Genomic DNA, 15026 nt, shown 5'->3' with positions numbered 1-15026 from the left:
TTGAAAAATGGGTTGAAAAATCATACAAAATCCAAATATCTCAATGAGTGTTCCTGTGTGATAGACATGCAACCTAATTGTATTGTATTATTATATTATGTATACGATTGTATACTATAGTCTATAGGTAAGTACGGTAGTCTTCGGTGATAGTAATTACTAATTAGTAGATAAGGTACACATTAAACAACATTTTTACTCAGTAAACCATAGAGCTTATAATAATAATGTAATAAAAGAAAGTTAGAAAATGTGGTAAAACGTGAAGGTATATTTTACTTCTTTCATCTTTGAATGTTACAACCTTCAAACCGCATTTTTAGCTTATTCTGATCTATTTCTTGGAATTTAATAAAAAATATAGGCAATCACCTATACCTAGTTCCTACTATATTATACCTATATTATACCTATAGAGATAGTAGAATAATAATAAATTATAAATGGTATAGTAGTATAGGTAGTGTATCCGTACCATGGTTGTAATAATTATGTTCTACTTTGCCCTTTGAAATTTAGTCATGTTGTGCACTGCCCAACCAGCAAATATATTTTCATAATTTCATACATTGCTTTGGCTGTAGCTACTAAATTTTGGCATTGTGTACACAGAATTCTGGAATTTATACTTTGCCCGCAACATATAATATAGGTATACATATTTTTACATTATACATATAAATATATAATATAATACTATAATAGTATCTACTGCCTAGTAGATACCCACTGCAAAGACATGTTTAACTAATATTTGAACTGTATTGTAAAATAAAGTTATCTATTAAAACGATAAAATAGTTTATATATTTGTATTGCAGGTATTTATTAGAATTTTATAATATATACCTTGGTAAGTAGCTGTTATTACTTATTAACTTATAAGTCAATACCGACGTACTGTGTAAAACGAATGGTGTAAATAAATTCATGGTATTACTTAATATAGTAATTTAAATATTTCAAAAAACTCGAAATAATGTAAAAATTTCAAAATTTCATGTAAGCTATACAGCTATTCCTTTTTTTTATTTTTTTACAACAACTAACAAGTAGTAAAAACAAAATCGATTTTATCGAAAATCTGTATTGCGTAAATATTCTCATTTTCCCTAATTTGTTTTTTCCAATGATTGAAAAGTAATGGGAATACTTCCAACCTCCAAAAATACCAAAATGATCCGATAACTTCCACCCTTAAAGTTAAAGAATGAAGCATATTTACTGATTAAAAAGATGATGACTGACTGAAAAATAAAAAATAAAGACATATTAATATTATATAATATATTCTTGTATAAGTGTAAAACTAATACGTTCTAGATCCGCTCTGAATCTTTAAGTGTGGGCTTAATTTTAGTGTATTGTAGTCAGGGGCATGCTCACGGGGGGGGGGGGGGGGTCATGAGGTTCAAACCCCCTCCATTGACCGTATTATTTTTTATTATAAAACAAATAATGCATCTTTATAATGTACTTGTCGAATTATATTATCAAAAAATTTCCCAATTCGTATTTTATCGTTAAATGCTTCCAACTTCAAATATGTAGGTACACTGCCCCGCAGTTGCCGATACTTTTAATATACTTTTAATAGGTACTGAAAATATAAATTTGTTTTTTAGGCTTTCAGTGTTTATTTTCTGGAACTTATTCAGAAAAGTTTGATGTACTTGTTGAATTTTACCTCGATACTGATAAGCTAACAGTTAAAAGCTTAAAGCTGAACTACATATATGGTACCTATACCAAACTTAATAAGCATGTAAAATATCCAAAAAATTGTTTAGAAGCGTTGAGACAGTGTGATAAAGAAATATTTCCCAATATACATTTTCTATTAAAAATACTATGCACTTTACCTGTTTCAACATCCACCCCCGAGAGAACTTTTTCTTGTCTCAAAAGATTGAAATCTTATCTGCGAAACACAATGACTGAGGTATTTTCTGGATATTAAAATAAAAATTTATATCAATTTTGTTGACATTTTTTTTGTTTTAGACTCGACTTAAACTTAATGACTTATCTATATTAGCTGTTCATAAAGAAATTCCACTTACAGCAGAAAAAGTTAAATGAATTGAGCAAAAAATCAAGAAAACTAGATTTTGTTCTTTAATTTTTGAATGTATATTGTATATTAGTATAATAGTTTCTATATTAGCAATATAATATTTAAATCTATAAATAATTGAATTTGTTGTTGATTAAAAAAAAAAAAAAATGGTCGTTAGGTAAAAGACTAGCTCCTTCAATTTTACTTGAACCCCCTCCTCCCCCCCCCCCCCCGAACATAAATTTTCTGAGCACGCCCCTGAATTTGTAGTATAAGAGCAGGGCCGTAGAGAGAGAAACCCGGGCCCGGGGGTAATACCATGGACATTGGGGCCGCACTATTTTTAACTAACCATCATTAACTTTGTTAGATAACTGTTAGGAGTTAATTTTTTCCGCTGTGTAGTGTGTTCAATAAACTCTTATTTTGAATTGTTTAAAAAAATTTGTTAGTCCCAAATTTCTGGGCCTTTTTAAAAATACCGAATCCATTCCCCCCTTCCCCTATCGACAGCCCTGTATAAGAGTATTACAACAGGTACTTTAGAAGAGTAAGTCCTAGGAATTCCAGCTGGAATTATCATTTTAAAAATGGCATTGTCAGTATTATCCTCGATTCTCAGCACTTTCGAAATATTCAGGCATCGCCACCCTACCGTAAATAGTGGTCAATAAGACAATAGGATGACAAATAATATGTGAACCGTGTCGGTTGGTAGTTTAGCATGGAAACTTGAAATCTAAAAATGATATACAAACCGAAATTCGTAAGCAGTAGCGCTATCTAGCGATGAAAGCTTGATGTTTCTCAGCCTTCACTAGTTCACTCACCTACAGGTTCGATTAATTATGGTATATTTAGGGACGTAAATAGAGATGCTTAGGAGGGCTTATCCCACTCTGAGCCACTATAAGCCCTCTCTAAGATATATTACATTATTTTAATACTGCACATTTGAATATATAGCCAATTATAATATAATTTGTTAGCTAATATATATGGGTAGGTACTAGATAACCATATTCCAAAACTCGAGGAATCTATTTTTGCATATACTGATATACCTCACTTTACCTCAATCGATCAAATCGTTTAAAAGTTACACGATTAATGACAGAATACACTCAAGAATTATATTATACAAAGTAGAAGATATATTAATATATATTTTTTTTATTGATCATGAAGCCCGGAAACTATGGCCATTAGTTATTTGTTTTTGTTTGTAGGGGAGGAATTGTAGGTTGGTAAACACGTGTTTTGGTTTGGCAGAATTTTAAAGTAGGCACCCGAGGTATCTACCGCCATGCAAGGATTTCTTCGGCATTTCTCTCCGGCACTTCTCTCCGGAAACCGTGATTTGCTCGAAAAAAAATGCCACCCGCGGCCGGGTTCGAACCGCCGCTGGTGTGCGTCGCAACCTACGTCTTAATCCGCTCTGCCACTCCGTCCCACTCCGTCCCACATATTCATACATATTATTATAATTGTATAAAACCACAATTTTTATTAAGTTAATAAAATAATACATTCATTTATACCTAATTCATGATTGTTTTGAATTCTATCATAGATTAAATTGTGAGCATATATTGAGTGGAAGACGAATCTCCCACTCTTTTTGTTTTTGAAGCCTTTTGGCATCAACTATGCATTTGAGGACCTTATATATTTACGTCTGTGGGTAGAACACGATGCCTTTTTTATGCAGTTGTTATCAGTTGGAAGATTTAATTGGAATATCTACAATACGTTTGTCTGTTTGAGGTTTAAGTGGCTTAACACAATAATACTTATTACCTACAGGGCTACGGTTAGGTATATTATAATTTATAGATTACATTATGTACCTTACATATGTATAAAAGTATAAAACTGTCTTCATTTAAGTAAATTCAATATAATAATTTATAATAACAGTGCGAAGCTTATTAATCCAATAAATTCTGGATTTCATTTGCATACAATATTGTTTAATATTAAACTACAAATAGGTATTATGTACTAGTAAGTTGTAATTACTGCGGACGGTGTTTTGATAACATTTTTTTAAAAATAATAATCACTTCCCTCAACTTCCCCTTCAATTCTTTTACGAGTGTATGACCCTATAATGAAAAATCTGAGTGAAAATTAACACAGACATTATAAATTATTAATATTTTAATATTTTAAAGAAAATATGATATACACATAACTGTATTCGATAAATTATGACGAATAACTTAAGTTTACTTTCTACGGCTACACACGTCGCGATGTTATTGGCCAGATACTGAATTACCCAACCGATAATATTAATATTATAGGTAATAGGTATATAGGTAGAAATTCGGAAAATAACATTTTTATACAGATTATTATACTATATTACTAGGCTACCTCTATAAATATATTATATATTATTTATAATATCAATATTTTCCAAATGCACGTCTGTAATATCAGTGTTTGGAAAGAACATCGTGTTAACGCGTTCGTATCTATAGCCATGGTTACTGGCTCACGTTCATATATTTTAGTGAACGATACATGAACGTTACTCGTTTTTTTCAAATAGAATGCGAACATGAACAAACAACATTTATATATTTAACGAATTTTAAGACATTAAAATGAATTTACTATTTAATAAATAGTGATTAATAATACTATGTAATACCTATTATATAATAGAATTTTTCTATTATTAATTTATAAATTATAATATTCATATTATATTTATTTGATTACGAATTTTAAATATAAAATACCTACGTGAAAATACAGTGGTCACGGCTCGACATAAAACAACAATAATATTAGGTGTAATTTTCCATGATTTCTTATAAGTACCTATTCAAACGATTCATGAAAATTAAAAATTAAATAACATGTTAATTTAAAAAAATATGAACGTGACCGTGAACGAGTTCCCTTTTTAAGCATTGAACGTGAACGAATTTAATTTTTTAGTGAACGTTCCTAACACTGTATAATTGTATAAAATTTAAATGTATAGTATAATATTATATGCTCTTAATTTGACTAATATACATACTAATATACTTATTCAATTAATATAAATTTATACACAATAACGACAAAGTAAAGTATTAATATAACCTTCTTTGTGTTATAAGCTTATAAAATATATTCATGTATCATTCAGCACTCTCATTGTTCTGTGACCATTCTAAACAAATATGAAAAAACTTAAGCTCCTCAACCATATATAGGCGCAAATAGTGTTTGAGATTTGGAGGACTGAGCACTACTAAAATAATATTGAGTAAGCTTAAAAAAATATAGGATATTTTTTGGGGGCTCAGTCCCTAATCCACCCTCCCCCCTATTTCTGTCCATGATCCTAACGATCAAAATGTACCTTTATAATAAGTTTAATGTTTAATACATTATTTGTATTATTATTATAGTACAGCCGTAGATACAGGCAGGGTTGGGTGCATGTCAATTCCACTGATTTTCAAGTACGTAATAGGGTCAGCTTTATAACACGTGAATTCCACCAGTACGTTAAAAAACCTACCAAAATGATTTAAATTCCACTGTACATTACCTATATGTATTATATAAAAGGTAGTATGTACAATCAATGATCATGATAATGCATGATTATAATCAATAAATCAAACATATTTTAAGCGATACAAATTGTAGTCTGGTAGTCGTAACATATAACATATTGAATGGGTTTTGTTTATTTATTTTGGTGTAAAGTCGAATGGAAAATGTGTCATTTTAATCAAATTTAATTTAATTTTTATAAATAAATTTATAAAAAAAAAAAATGTCGATGCGGGGTTTACGTTTATTTGTACAGATCATAACTTGTAGCTGTTGTATTTACATATTATTCTTTTCAGGTATAAACACAGTGGCGTATTTAGGGGTTTTTTTGAAAATAGATTTACAATGATTTAGGTAGTTAGACAAATCAAAGTCGGCAAAACGTTCAATTAATATTTAAATATAAAGAAAGCCATTCTGTGCAATCAATCTCCACATCTGATAATACGCACGCGTATTAGTTTGTCGTCGAATACCTAAACCTAATGTTCTGTGCCTAAACTAAACATTTATTTTGGGCTATGATGTTACTATGTTAGTAACATACTAACATCGTACTTTCAGACTAGTTTCAGTACAAGAGGGTCGTATATAAAAAATGGTATATTGTACTGGAGACTGTTTTTAATATTTAATAGCTTACATTAAAAATATCCCAGTATTTTTTAAAAGCGACGAGGAAAACGAAAAAAAATTAAGGAAAAATAGAAATTACAATAAGACACAAGTTTTTGACAAAATTGATTTTGATTGATTGGTGTAACTCAAAAAACCACTAAAAAAAATCCGGTGTGGGGAGGAAATGGTATTAAAAAAAATGTGCAATAAACTACTAATATATAAGTACTGACTAATACAGGAATTTAAATAGGTACAGAAAAGGTTTAATCGGTGAAATTTACAATAACCAGACCGTTGTGGATAGGTAAAATAATGACCATACACACTTTCAAAGCGTTTCTTAGGGATATGAAATTTTATGACTATTTATTGAAATGTTTTATATTATATGTCGTTAAATATAATTATTAAAAGTCAAAATATTAACACACCCACCATAATATTTAATATCCTTATTTACCTATCACTTTATATTTGAATGACGTTTATAAACAGGCTAAACAATTTAGCTAGTGCAGTAGTATAATTTTATATAATCGTAATTTAGTCGGTATACCACTTACATACATGTAAGGCAAATCTAACAGGTTAGGTATACAATGTTATACTTATATAACTATTTATAATACAACATAATATATTGAGTGTATCAACATTGAGAAAAAATGAAATCCTGTACCAATATAAATAATTTACATACAGTTGACGTAAAAAAACAAAAACACTCAATAATGATATGTGTTACGTTTAAATAATATATGTAAACATATTCTTTAGAATAATAATACAACGCGTAAAAAGTAAAGAAAACATTTCCACACGTATGCATACGTATTATAATTTATAATATTATGTGGTTGAATATGCTATAACAGTTCGGGAACAATAACAAAAAAAAGTTTCAGGTACACTTTTCAACTTTTGTGAAAACAGTATTCGGTTTGGGTTTCTATTACGATATTAGTGCTGTAGCCTGTAGAACAGACACGTGGCCATCGTGGTCAGAATTGTCGCGACCGCCGAAGACTTCAACGACCTAGAACCGTTACATCCGTCGTCGTCGCACGAACCACAGTATTTGAGGGTTTTCAGCTCGTCATCAAGTCTTTGCATTCCCTTGCACAAGTCCGCTTTGTTATAAACGCATCCTCGAGCCACTCGTACAATATCTTCTCCGTCTGTATTATATAATAATATGTTTGTACCGGAAACAGAAATATGTTACAACTATTAGACAGACGATGACAATTTGTTAGTTATAATTTAGGACTATACTATATATACTATTTACGACTTATATATCAATACATATTATCTGAACCGTAGTTTACGCATTGTGTTGAACAAATATTGTTTAATATATTAATATATTTTTTAATTGTTAAGGTACTATATTGTATCGTTTTTAATAATATTGTTATATTTACCCTCAAGGTCATTAATTTAAGTCATTGTAAAACAAAATGTTTGTAACAAATATTAAATTTTTATTATTTTTAACGTTATAATTTTTAATATTTTTACTTTTTTAAAAACTTAAATTTTTAATTTAATATTCCAAAACAGAATATTTTTCTCAAAATGTCGGTACTTAATTAAATTTTTGCACGATTACTATAGTAGTTAAAGTAATTCAAAGTTATTACTATTTAACTACTTACTCGTTAGTAATTCGATATTTTAGCATTTACATTTTCGAAAAATATTTTCCTTTAGAATATGAAATTAAAAATTAATGCTATTATTAGGTATTTAAAAAAGTAAAAACTTAAAAACTTAAAAATTAAAAAGATGTAACAGTATATTTTTTCTTGAAAAAAGTTTTATTATGAATTCAAATTATGTAACTGTAACGATACTCAAGATACTTACTGAATGTTCACTGTTAAGTGTTAACAAATAACACTGTACCTAATATAGTAATATTATATAACCCGAAAATTTTATTAAGCGCAATAATATTTATATTTCTTTAGGCATGTGATAATTAGCCTGGCAAAGCCGTCATAAAATAATTTACAGAGAGCCTCATTCTACGAATGAGTCATTAAAAAAAATACTTAAATTAATTGAAACAACTTTACACATATTAGGTATAACAATATAACATATTTACCCAGTAAATTATGAAAAATTTAAATTAAACTATTTATCTAAATCCTAAAATATATTTTGAAATGAAATAAAAGTTTAGAAAAAGTGTGTTTATATTTACGTGTAAACACAATTAATAATAATATAATATTTTAAGATACATACGTGTAAGTACTACTTTAGTGCATCCAACTGAATCTTCACTAATGGTAGGCAAATTGAAATTGTTGTTTTGATTGATGTTGAAACCCACCTGATTTGCGAAATTTTGTAGAGCATTACTGGCTGTATTTAGGGTGTTTCCTAGTTCGTGGTTGAAATCATTAATAGCCCTAGTATTACATTCAACTAAAAGATAATCATCTTTCAAGAATGGATCACCACAACTTTTGCTCCACCAGCCACAAGTGTAGCATTTTAGACCAGCACCTGATAATCAAACATTACAATTAAGCGAAGGAAAATTTTAAATGTGTATTAAGTTAATAATATAAAATATGCTACAATCGTATATTATTTTTGGTATATATAATATTATATAGGTTGCTATTTTAGTTACAAATAATAACATAGTTATTATGATTGAATATAAAATGTCTGTAATATTATATTATATTTTTTCATTTATAGGCTAATAAAAAATTATTCTATACAAATGTAAAATTAATTATGTAATAATAGCTATTAATTATTATATATTAGAGGTTAAGTGTATAATATGGTTGAGGTCTGGTTTATTTACTAAAAAAAATACTTGACTGATTTTGACAAATATTTTGGGGTTTTGGAATATATAACATATAATATGTTAGTTTCTATACATGGAATGTAAATTATATCCATTTGTTACTACCATTAATAATCGTCATATTTAGAGTAGGTATAAACAGTTTAATGGAATGTGTGCATTGCAGTGGGAAAATACATAAATATATACATGGTCATTTTTTACATTGATAATTTTACATTAAAATTACATTAAAAAATATCAGATCTAAGTGATATACGGATATCATATACCTATATACTATTATACCCTACATAATAAATATAATATATATATGTATAAATAACCTGATGCTCTAAAATGAATACCCCTCGAATCCTTGGAAATCAGCTACCTAAGTATAGATTTCTCTTTTAGATATTAATTTTCTTCAACCCAATATTAGCCTCCCCTTACACTGTCTGGCGTCTGTCCCCTTAGGTGTTTAGTTGCGTAAATGTGTACATTACATATTATTACGGCATCAATTCGCCGTTCTCACAGACATTTATGATGAGTATGGCTTATTAAAATCTATGATTTGCTATTCTATTTCATTCGGTTGAGTTGATTTCGGATATGTAAAACTCTTATTATTTATTTTAATAATCACTTGATAATAGCACTATTGTTATAACGAATAATAAGTAATGACTGGTGACTAATATTATTTTTTGCTTTGCAAACATTGAAAACACAATATATATATATATATATATATATATGTAAAAACGCATAAATATTTCAAGGTTACTGGTTTACCAAATGTTTACATACTATATAGGTGGTATGACAATATATATATGTATGTGTTTAACTATTTCCAAACCCACACAATAATACAAGATTTTTATATTTGATAATCTTTATATGCACATTATAATATACTGTCGTGCGCCCGTGCTATGCGAAAACATGATAACTTCAGTCATATTGAATGTTGAGAAACAGCAATTAATAATGTTATAACAGTAAATCAAACATTGAAACAATTTATCAGAACTCGTGCCGATATATCTAATTTTATGTCCAGAATTGATTGAACTCTTTTACCGTGTTTTCGAATACAATACATTACATATATTGGACTTACCGCATATTTTATTATTTTAAATTGCATTTTAAGATGGCTTTTAATAGGAAATATGCTATTTTTCCATAAAAAATCGGTATAAATTATAAAACCATTAATATTATCTGTAGACATAAAAGTCTCCTGTTTTCGCTTTGCACGGCAGTATAATATATAGTCTATTGCTTTAAAACATAAATGGAATTTTTAATACGTATGTCGATAGGAAAAACAATTTATTACATTATTTTATTGTATTTTCGAAATTTAGCGTACCTACCAATAAAATGTGTTCTATTATAGGTAGCTCATAATTACAAAGTTGCTTATTTTACAGTATTTTTATAAATTCCAGGAAAATATAATTCATCCATAATATATTATATTGAATATTTATGATTCCATATTTTCGTATTAACCAACTAATTTTTTTTGTTCAACACTAAATTGTCTTGAACAAGGTACCTACCATAAAGATTCATAATACCTTGGTAGGTAATAAAAATAACTAATAAATTAATATTAATCATCAACGATAAACATTATGTGACAATAATCATTAATCTAGTTTTAAATGTTATCACGATGGTAATATAAAAGTAAAAAATAAGCATTTGAAAATATAATATTATCTATTTTTACCCATACAGAGTTCGCATACTGTGAATTAAAATTTTTAAGGTGAAATCTAAAATATAATATTAGGTCTATAGGTTGTGCGATCTTTACGGTTCATATACTTTTAAGTGTGTAAAGTATTGTAATGTATAATAATATTAATCTTTTGAAATTAAACAATTGTTTAATAATTGTATTGTTGTATATAATAAACACTAAACAGGTTCTTTTTAATAAACACGTGTATACAAAATGCTAAGTTTAATGTTTTACAATAATGACAATTTTATGGTAAAATAATTGTACGTTAAACGTTTTAATACTATGTATTTATTTATTATAATTTAGATAATGTTCTTTCCGTCGTTATTGATATAAATAATAATTCTCATCATGTTATAAAATAAATAAACATTTATACAGATCCTTATAAATTATAATAGCAAACTATATTAAATACTTATTATAATATACCTAGTGCTTAAAAAATAATTATCTATAGGTATATTATAGACACTACCTTTATTGATTTACTTAAAATATTAGTAGGTGCCAATTAGTATAGGTAAATTTTTTTAAATGTTGACACAACTTAATTAATGCGCATCATGCTGTAAGTTTGTTTTTGCTTTCAATACAATAAAAGAAAACTGATAAATTTAATTATTATATGTACACATACATAATGAATATAATATAGAATTATAGCAAATATATCATAAATGCCCATAATGTCAAACAATTAATATAAAACATTAAAACTACCATGAAATATATATAAATTTTGATTATTATAATCATAAATTATTTAAAAGTATCCTGTGAACGTAAAATGATATTCAAATGGGTATGCACTGTTTCCAACAAAAAAGCACGACTATCGTTTTCGCTGTTGAAGTTGCAATTATGACAAAAACTTCTAAACTCTAACTTACAACCAATTGACTATCATTGAATAGGTAGGACGTAGGTGCAGAAATTCTTTATGCAAAAAAATAAAACCGTATTTGAGATAAATGAGACGTCAATAATAATATTATATTTATTATTCATGATAAAAATGTTGATATAGTAGGTATACTTTACGGTAATAACTTTAAATTATACTACTAATATCTATACACTCGTGGTCTTAACAATTTTCGATAATATTGTATCTGCAATTTATAAATTTATATACATTTTTTTGATTCAATGAAAAAACACGTAGGTTAGGTTAGGTTAGGTATGTGTATGGTACAACAATATAGCTATACATTTTAGTATGTAGATACTTCACATAAATTACATTCGAATAAACGAGCTAAATCAAATTTTACATGTTACAAAAATATAGTAGTTATATACTTATATCCACGATCAGGGATCGAAACCGTTTCAAATTTTAACGGTTACGGTTTTAGTTCTTGAGAACGGTTTTCTAAATTTTCTGGTTTTGGTTTAGGTTTTAAGACCGGTTTTTTTAATTTTTTGGTTTTGGTTTCGGTTTTAAAAAAGGTTTTTCAAATATTTTATCGGTTTAAAGAACGGTTTTAGAAAATTTTCGGTTTTGGTTTTTGGAACGGTTTTTAAAAATTTCCATTTTATTTTCCTGTCTAATTACGGTAGATTCGATTTTTATTATCTATTAACTATTATAAAGGCCGAGTCTAAAGCCCTGAAATATGGCTACTTTGTATAATTAGTGTACAATATACGATATAACAAATAAACGTTCAGCAGAACTAATTTCGTGTTATTAACTTGAATATTTTGTACCTAATTTAGGTGCCTCATGCCTACTTTTGCATTCGACATAATATTATGTTGCCATATTATGGTTGAGATCATTATTCGATTACATTAATATTTAATTGTATATTACAATAACATCACACTATATTATTTGTATTTTCAATTTTCAATCATAAGTTTAGTAATAATATATATTATATTAATATTTCGTAATACTCAGTAACGACAGTCCACGATACACGTCTTGCAAAGTGAACACTAAATTAAATAAACAAAAATAACTAGGTAATAAGTATAGTAGATACTAGGTAGATCCAGACATATTAGTTTTGATGTATTTTATATTTTAGCCATATTATAAATTTAATTTAGTTATTGAATTAGTTGAAGATAAATTACAATTATCATGCCTTATCATAATAATACAGGTAAATGCTGATGAAACTTTGGAAATAATAATTTTGGCGAAAAAAAATTGAACTCGTCCAAATGGCAAATTGCCATATATTATGTTTCCGTGTGTATTTAAACATTACATTTCAATTTTCATCTATATTGGACATTTTTTTTTTCATGAAAGTGTTACTAATGGGTGGCTGCTTTTCTCAAAATTGTCACTATGTATGTATAAATGTTATTAAGGATACGATGTATTTTTTTTTTTTTTTTATAATTTGTATAAAATTCTGTTTCACATCATCTTATTGTGCCAAGTGGTATAGATTGTTAATTTCATTTAAAAAAAAAAAATAGATTTTTTTTGTCATTCACATATTGTACCTAATAACGGTATAATATATTATATTGCGATGATGCAACACTTTTTTGACAATGATCGTAGTTTACCAAGCTTTTCAATTAATTTGTGTATAGATACCTATACCCATACCGTTTGAATATCCTACATTACGTTCATTTAAATCATTTTTTTACGCATTAGTCGAATTACATATTAACACATATTGCTTAACTATATTTAGTTCATAAAATTTTCTAAAAAATGTAAAATCAAATTCTGTAATAATTGCCGGTTGTCTTCTATAATACCATAAAAATTACCGAAACAAACAATAACAACATTATTATTATTGTAATAATTAGCAATGCGATTTTCATAGCCTTCGGAGAGTCCTTGTCGTCACGGGTACTACTGCAACAGTGTTAGTGGTATATTCACTTTCCAAGGGGAGACATGGTTCACTGATGATTTTTTTTTTAGTAGGTAAATGCATAAAAATGTGCTCATTAAAGTCTTCATTTGGATATTACGAGTGTTTAGTTTGAAGTATTGTATAACTATAGTACACTATGCGTATGTTGTATATTTACTATTATAACATATATAGGTATAATTTCTACCAGCCACCGCACAACAGATGTTTTATTAATAGAGCTATAAATTTAATGCACTATAAAACCTTAAAAAATGCACTTAAAGTTCCAACACACACTCTAAAATATGCATTTACAGTTTTTAAAAATGGCACAAATCAATATTTTTAAAATATAAAATAGTATCAATTCTTATTGAATAGAAAAAAACATATTCCTCATATCAAATTTTGTTTAAAAAAAAAAATAATAATTTGATCTATTTAGGTATAGTTACTAACCAAAAAATTAAAATATTTTTATACGTTTACATTTTAAAGTTTAAAAAATTATTAGTAAACAAAAACAAAGAATACAAATACACATCCCAACTGATTATTCTTCATTAATAGGTAGGTATACCACTTTTCCAGCGATTGCCTACTTACCTAATATTTATAGATTATACATCACAATTTGTTTTCAATGACCAATATTATTGGATGACACAGTTAATAGAATCATTATATTATAGAACAATATAATATCAATAAAAAACATATAATAGTTTTTATAAAAGTGCGTAGGTACTACGTTGGTACATATATAATATTTGTAGGTCACAGACTCATATTAGCAGATGGATAACTTAACGATGTGTATGAAGTATACCTATGAAGGTACTGAACATTACGTAAATAGATACAAAGTACCTATACTACCCGCTGTGTAATTGTAATGCTAGATTCGGTGAAAGTCTACGGCACAGCATAATATATTGACGTCCGGTTAAAACGCGACTGTATACGAAACCTGCCTATCTAGTTTAAAAATAAAATCCTTGTTTGCGAATTTGCAAATCATCACAACGGAGGACGATAGAAAAAACAAAGACATAAAAATAATAACGGGAAACAAATAAAAAAAATACTCACTCGATCCAAATAGGGCGATTAAACATAACGATATTGATGCAGTTAACTTCATATTTGTGATTTTTCTCTCTTCAGGTGAATATTATTTAAGCACAATTATTGTTCTGGTAGAACGTTAAAAACAATTATAATACTATTTAAATGAACCACTGATATTATAGGTTGTTTCCGTTGCGGGTACGAACGGACAAGTGTCTGCAAACTGCAAATGGTTATAACTGACTCTCGCGCACCTCTCTAAAAACT

At 27.6% G+C, this 15026-nt stretch overlaps 1 protein-coding gene across 1 annotated transcript; it reads right to left on the bottom strand.

Annotated features, from left to right (window-relative positions):
- Positions 1-6597: 6597 nt before the first annotated feature.
- LOC100302455 (salivary protein MYS2) lies at positions 6598-14973 on the bottom strand. Its single transcript, NM_001163178.1, has 3 exons — positions 14781-14973; positions 8510-8773; positions 6598-7428 (listed from the first exon to the last, which is right to left on the bottom strand). Exons 1-3 carry the CDS (start codon positions 14830-14832, stop codon positions 7211-7213), a joined length of 534 nt encoding a protein of 177 aa, NP_001156650.1. The 5' UTR covers positions 14833-14973; the 3' UTR covers positions 6598-7210.
- Positions 14974-15026: the final 53 nt, after the last annotated feature.

The sequence above is a fragment of the Acyrthosiphon pisum genome, chromosome A1 (genome assembly GCF_005508785.2).
Source record: "Acyrthosiphon pisum isolate AL4f chromosome A1, pea_aphid_22Mar2018_4r6ur, whole genome shotgun sequence".
Lineage (NCBI taxonomy): Eukaryota > Metazoa > Arthropoda > Insecta > Hemiptera > Aphididae > Acyrthosiphon > Acyrthosiphon pisum.
The sequence above is the reverse complement of the archived record's forward strand: the minus strand, read 5'-3'. Positions and strand labels throughout refer to the sequence as shown.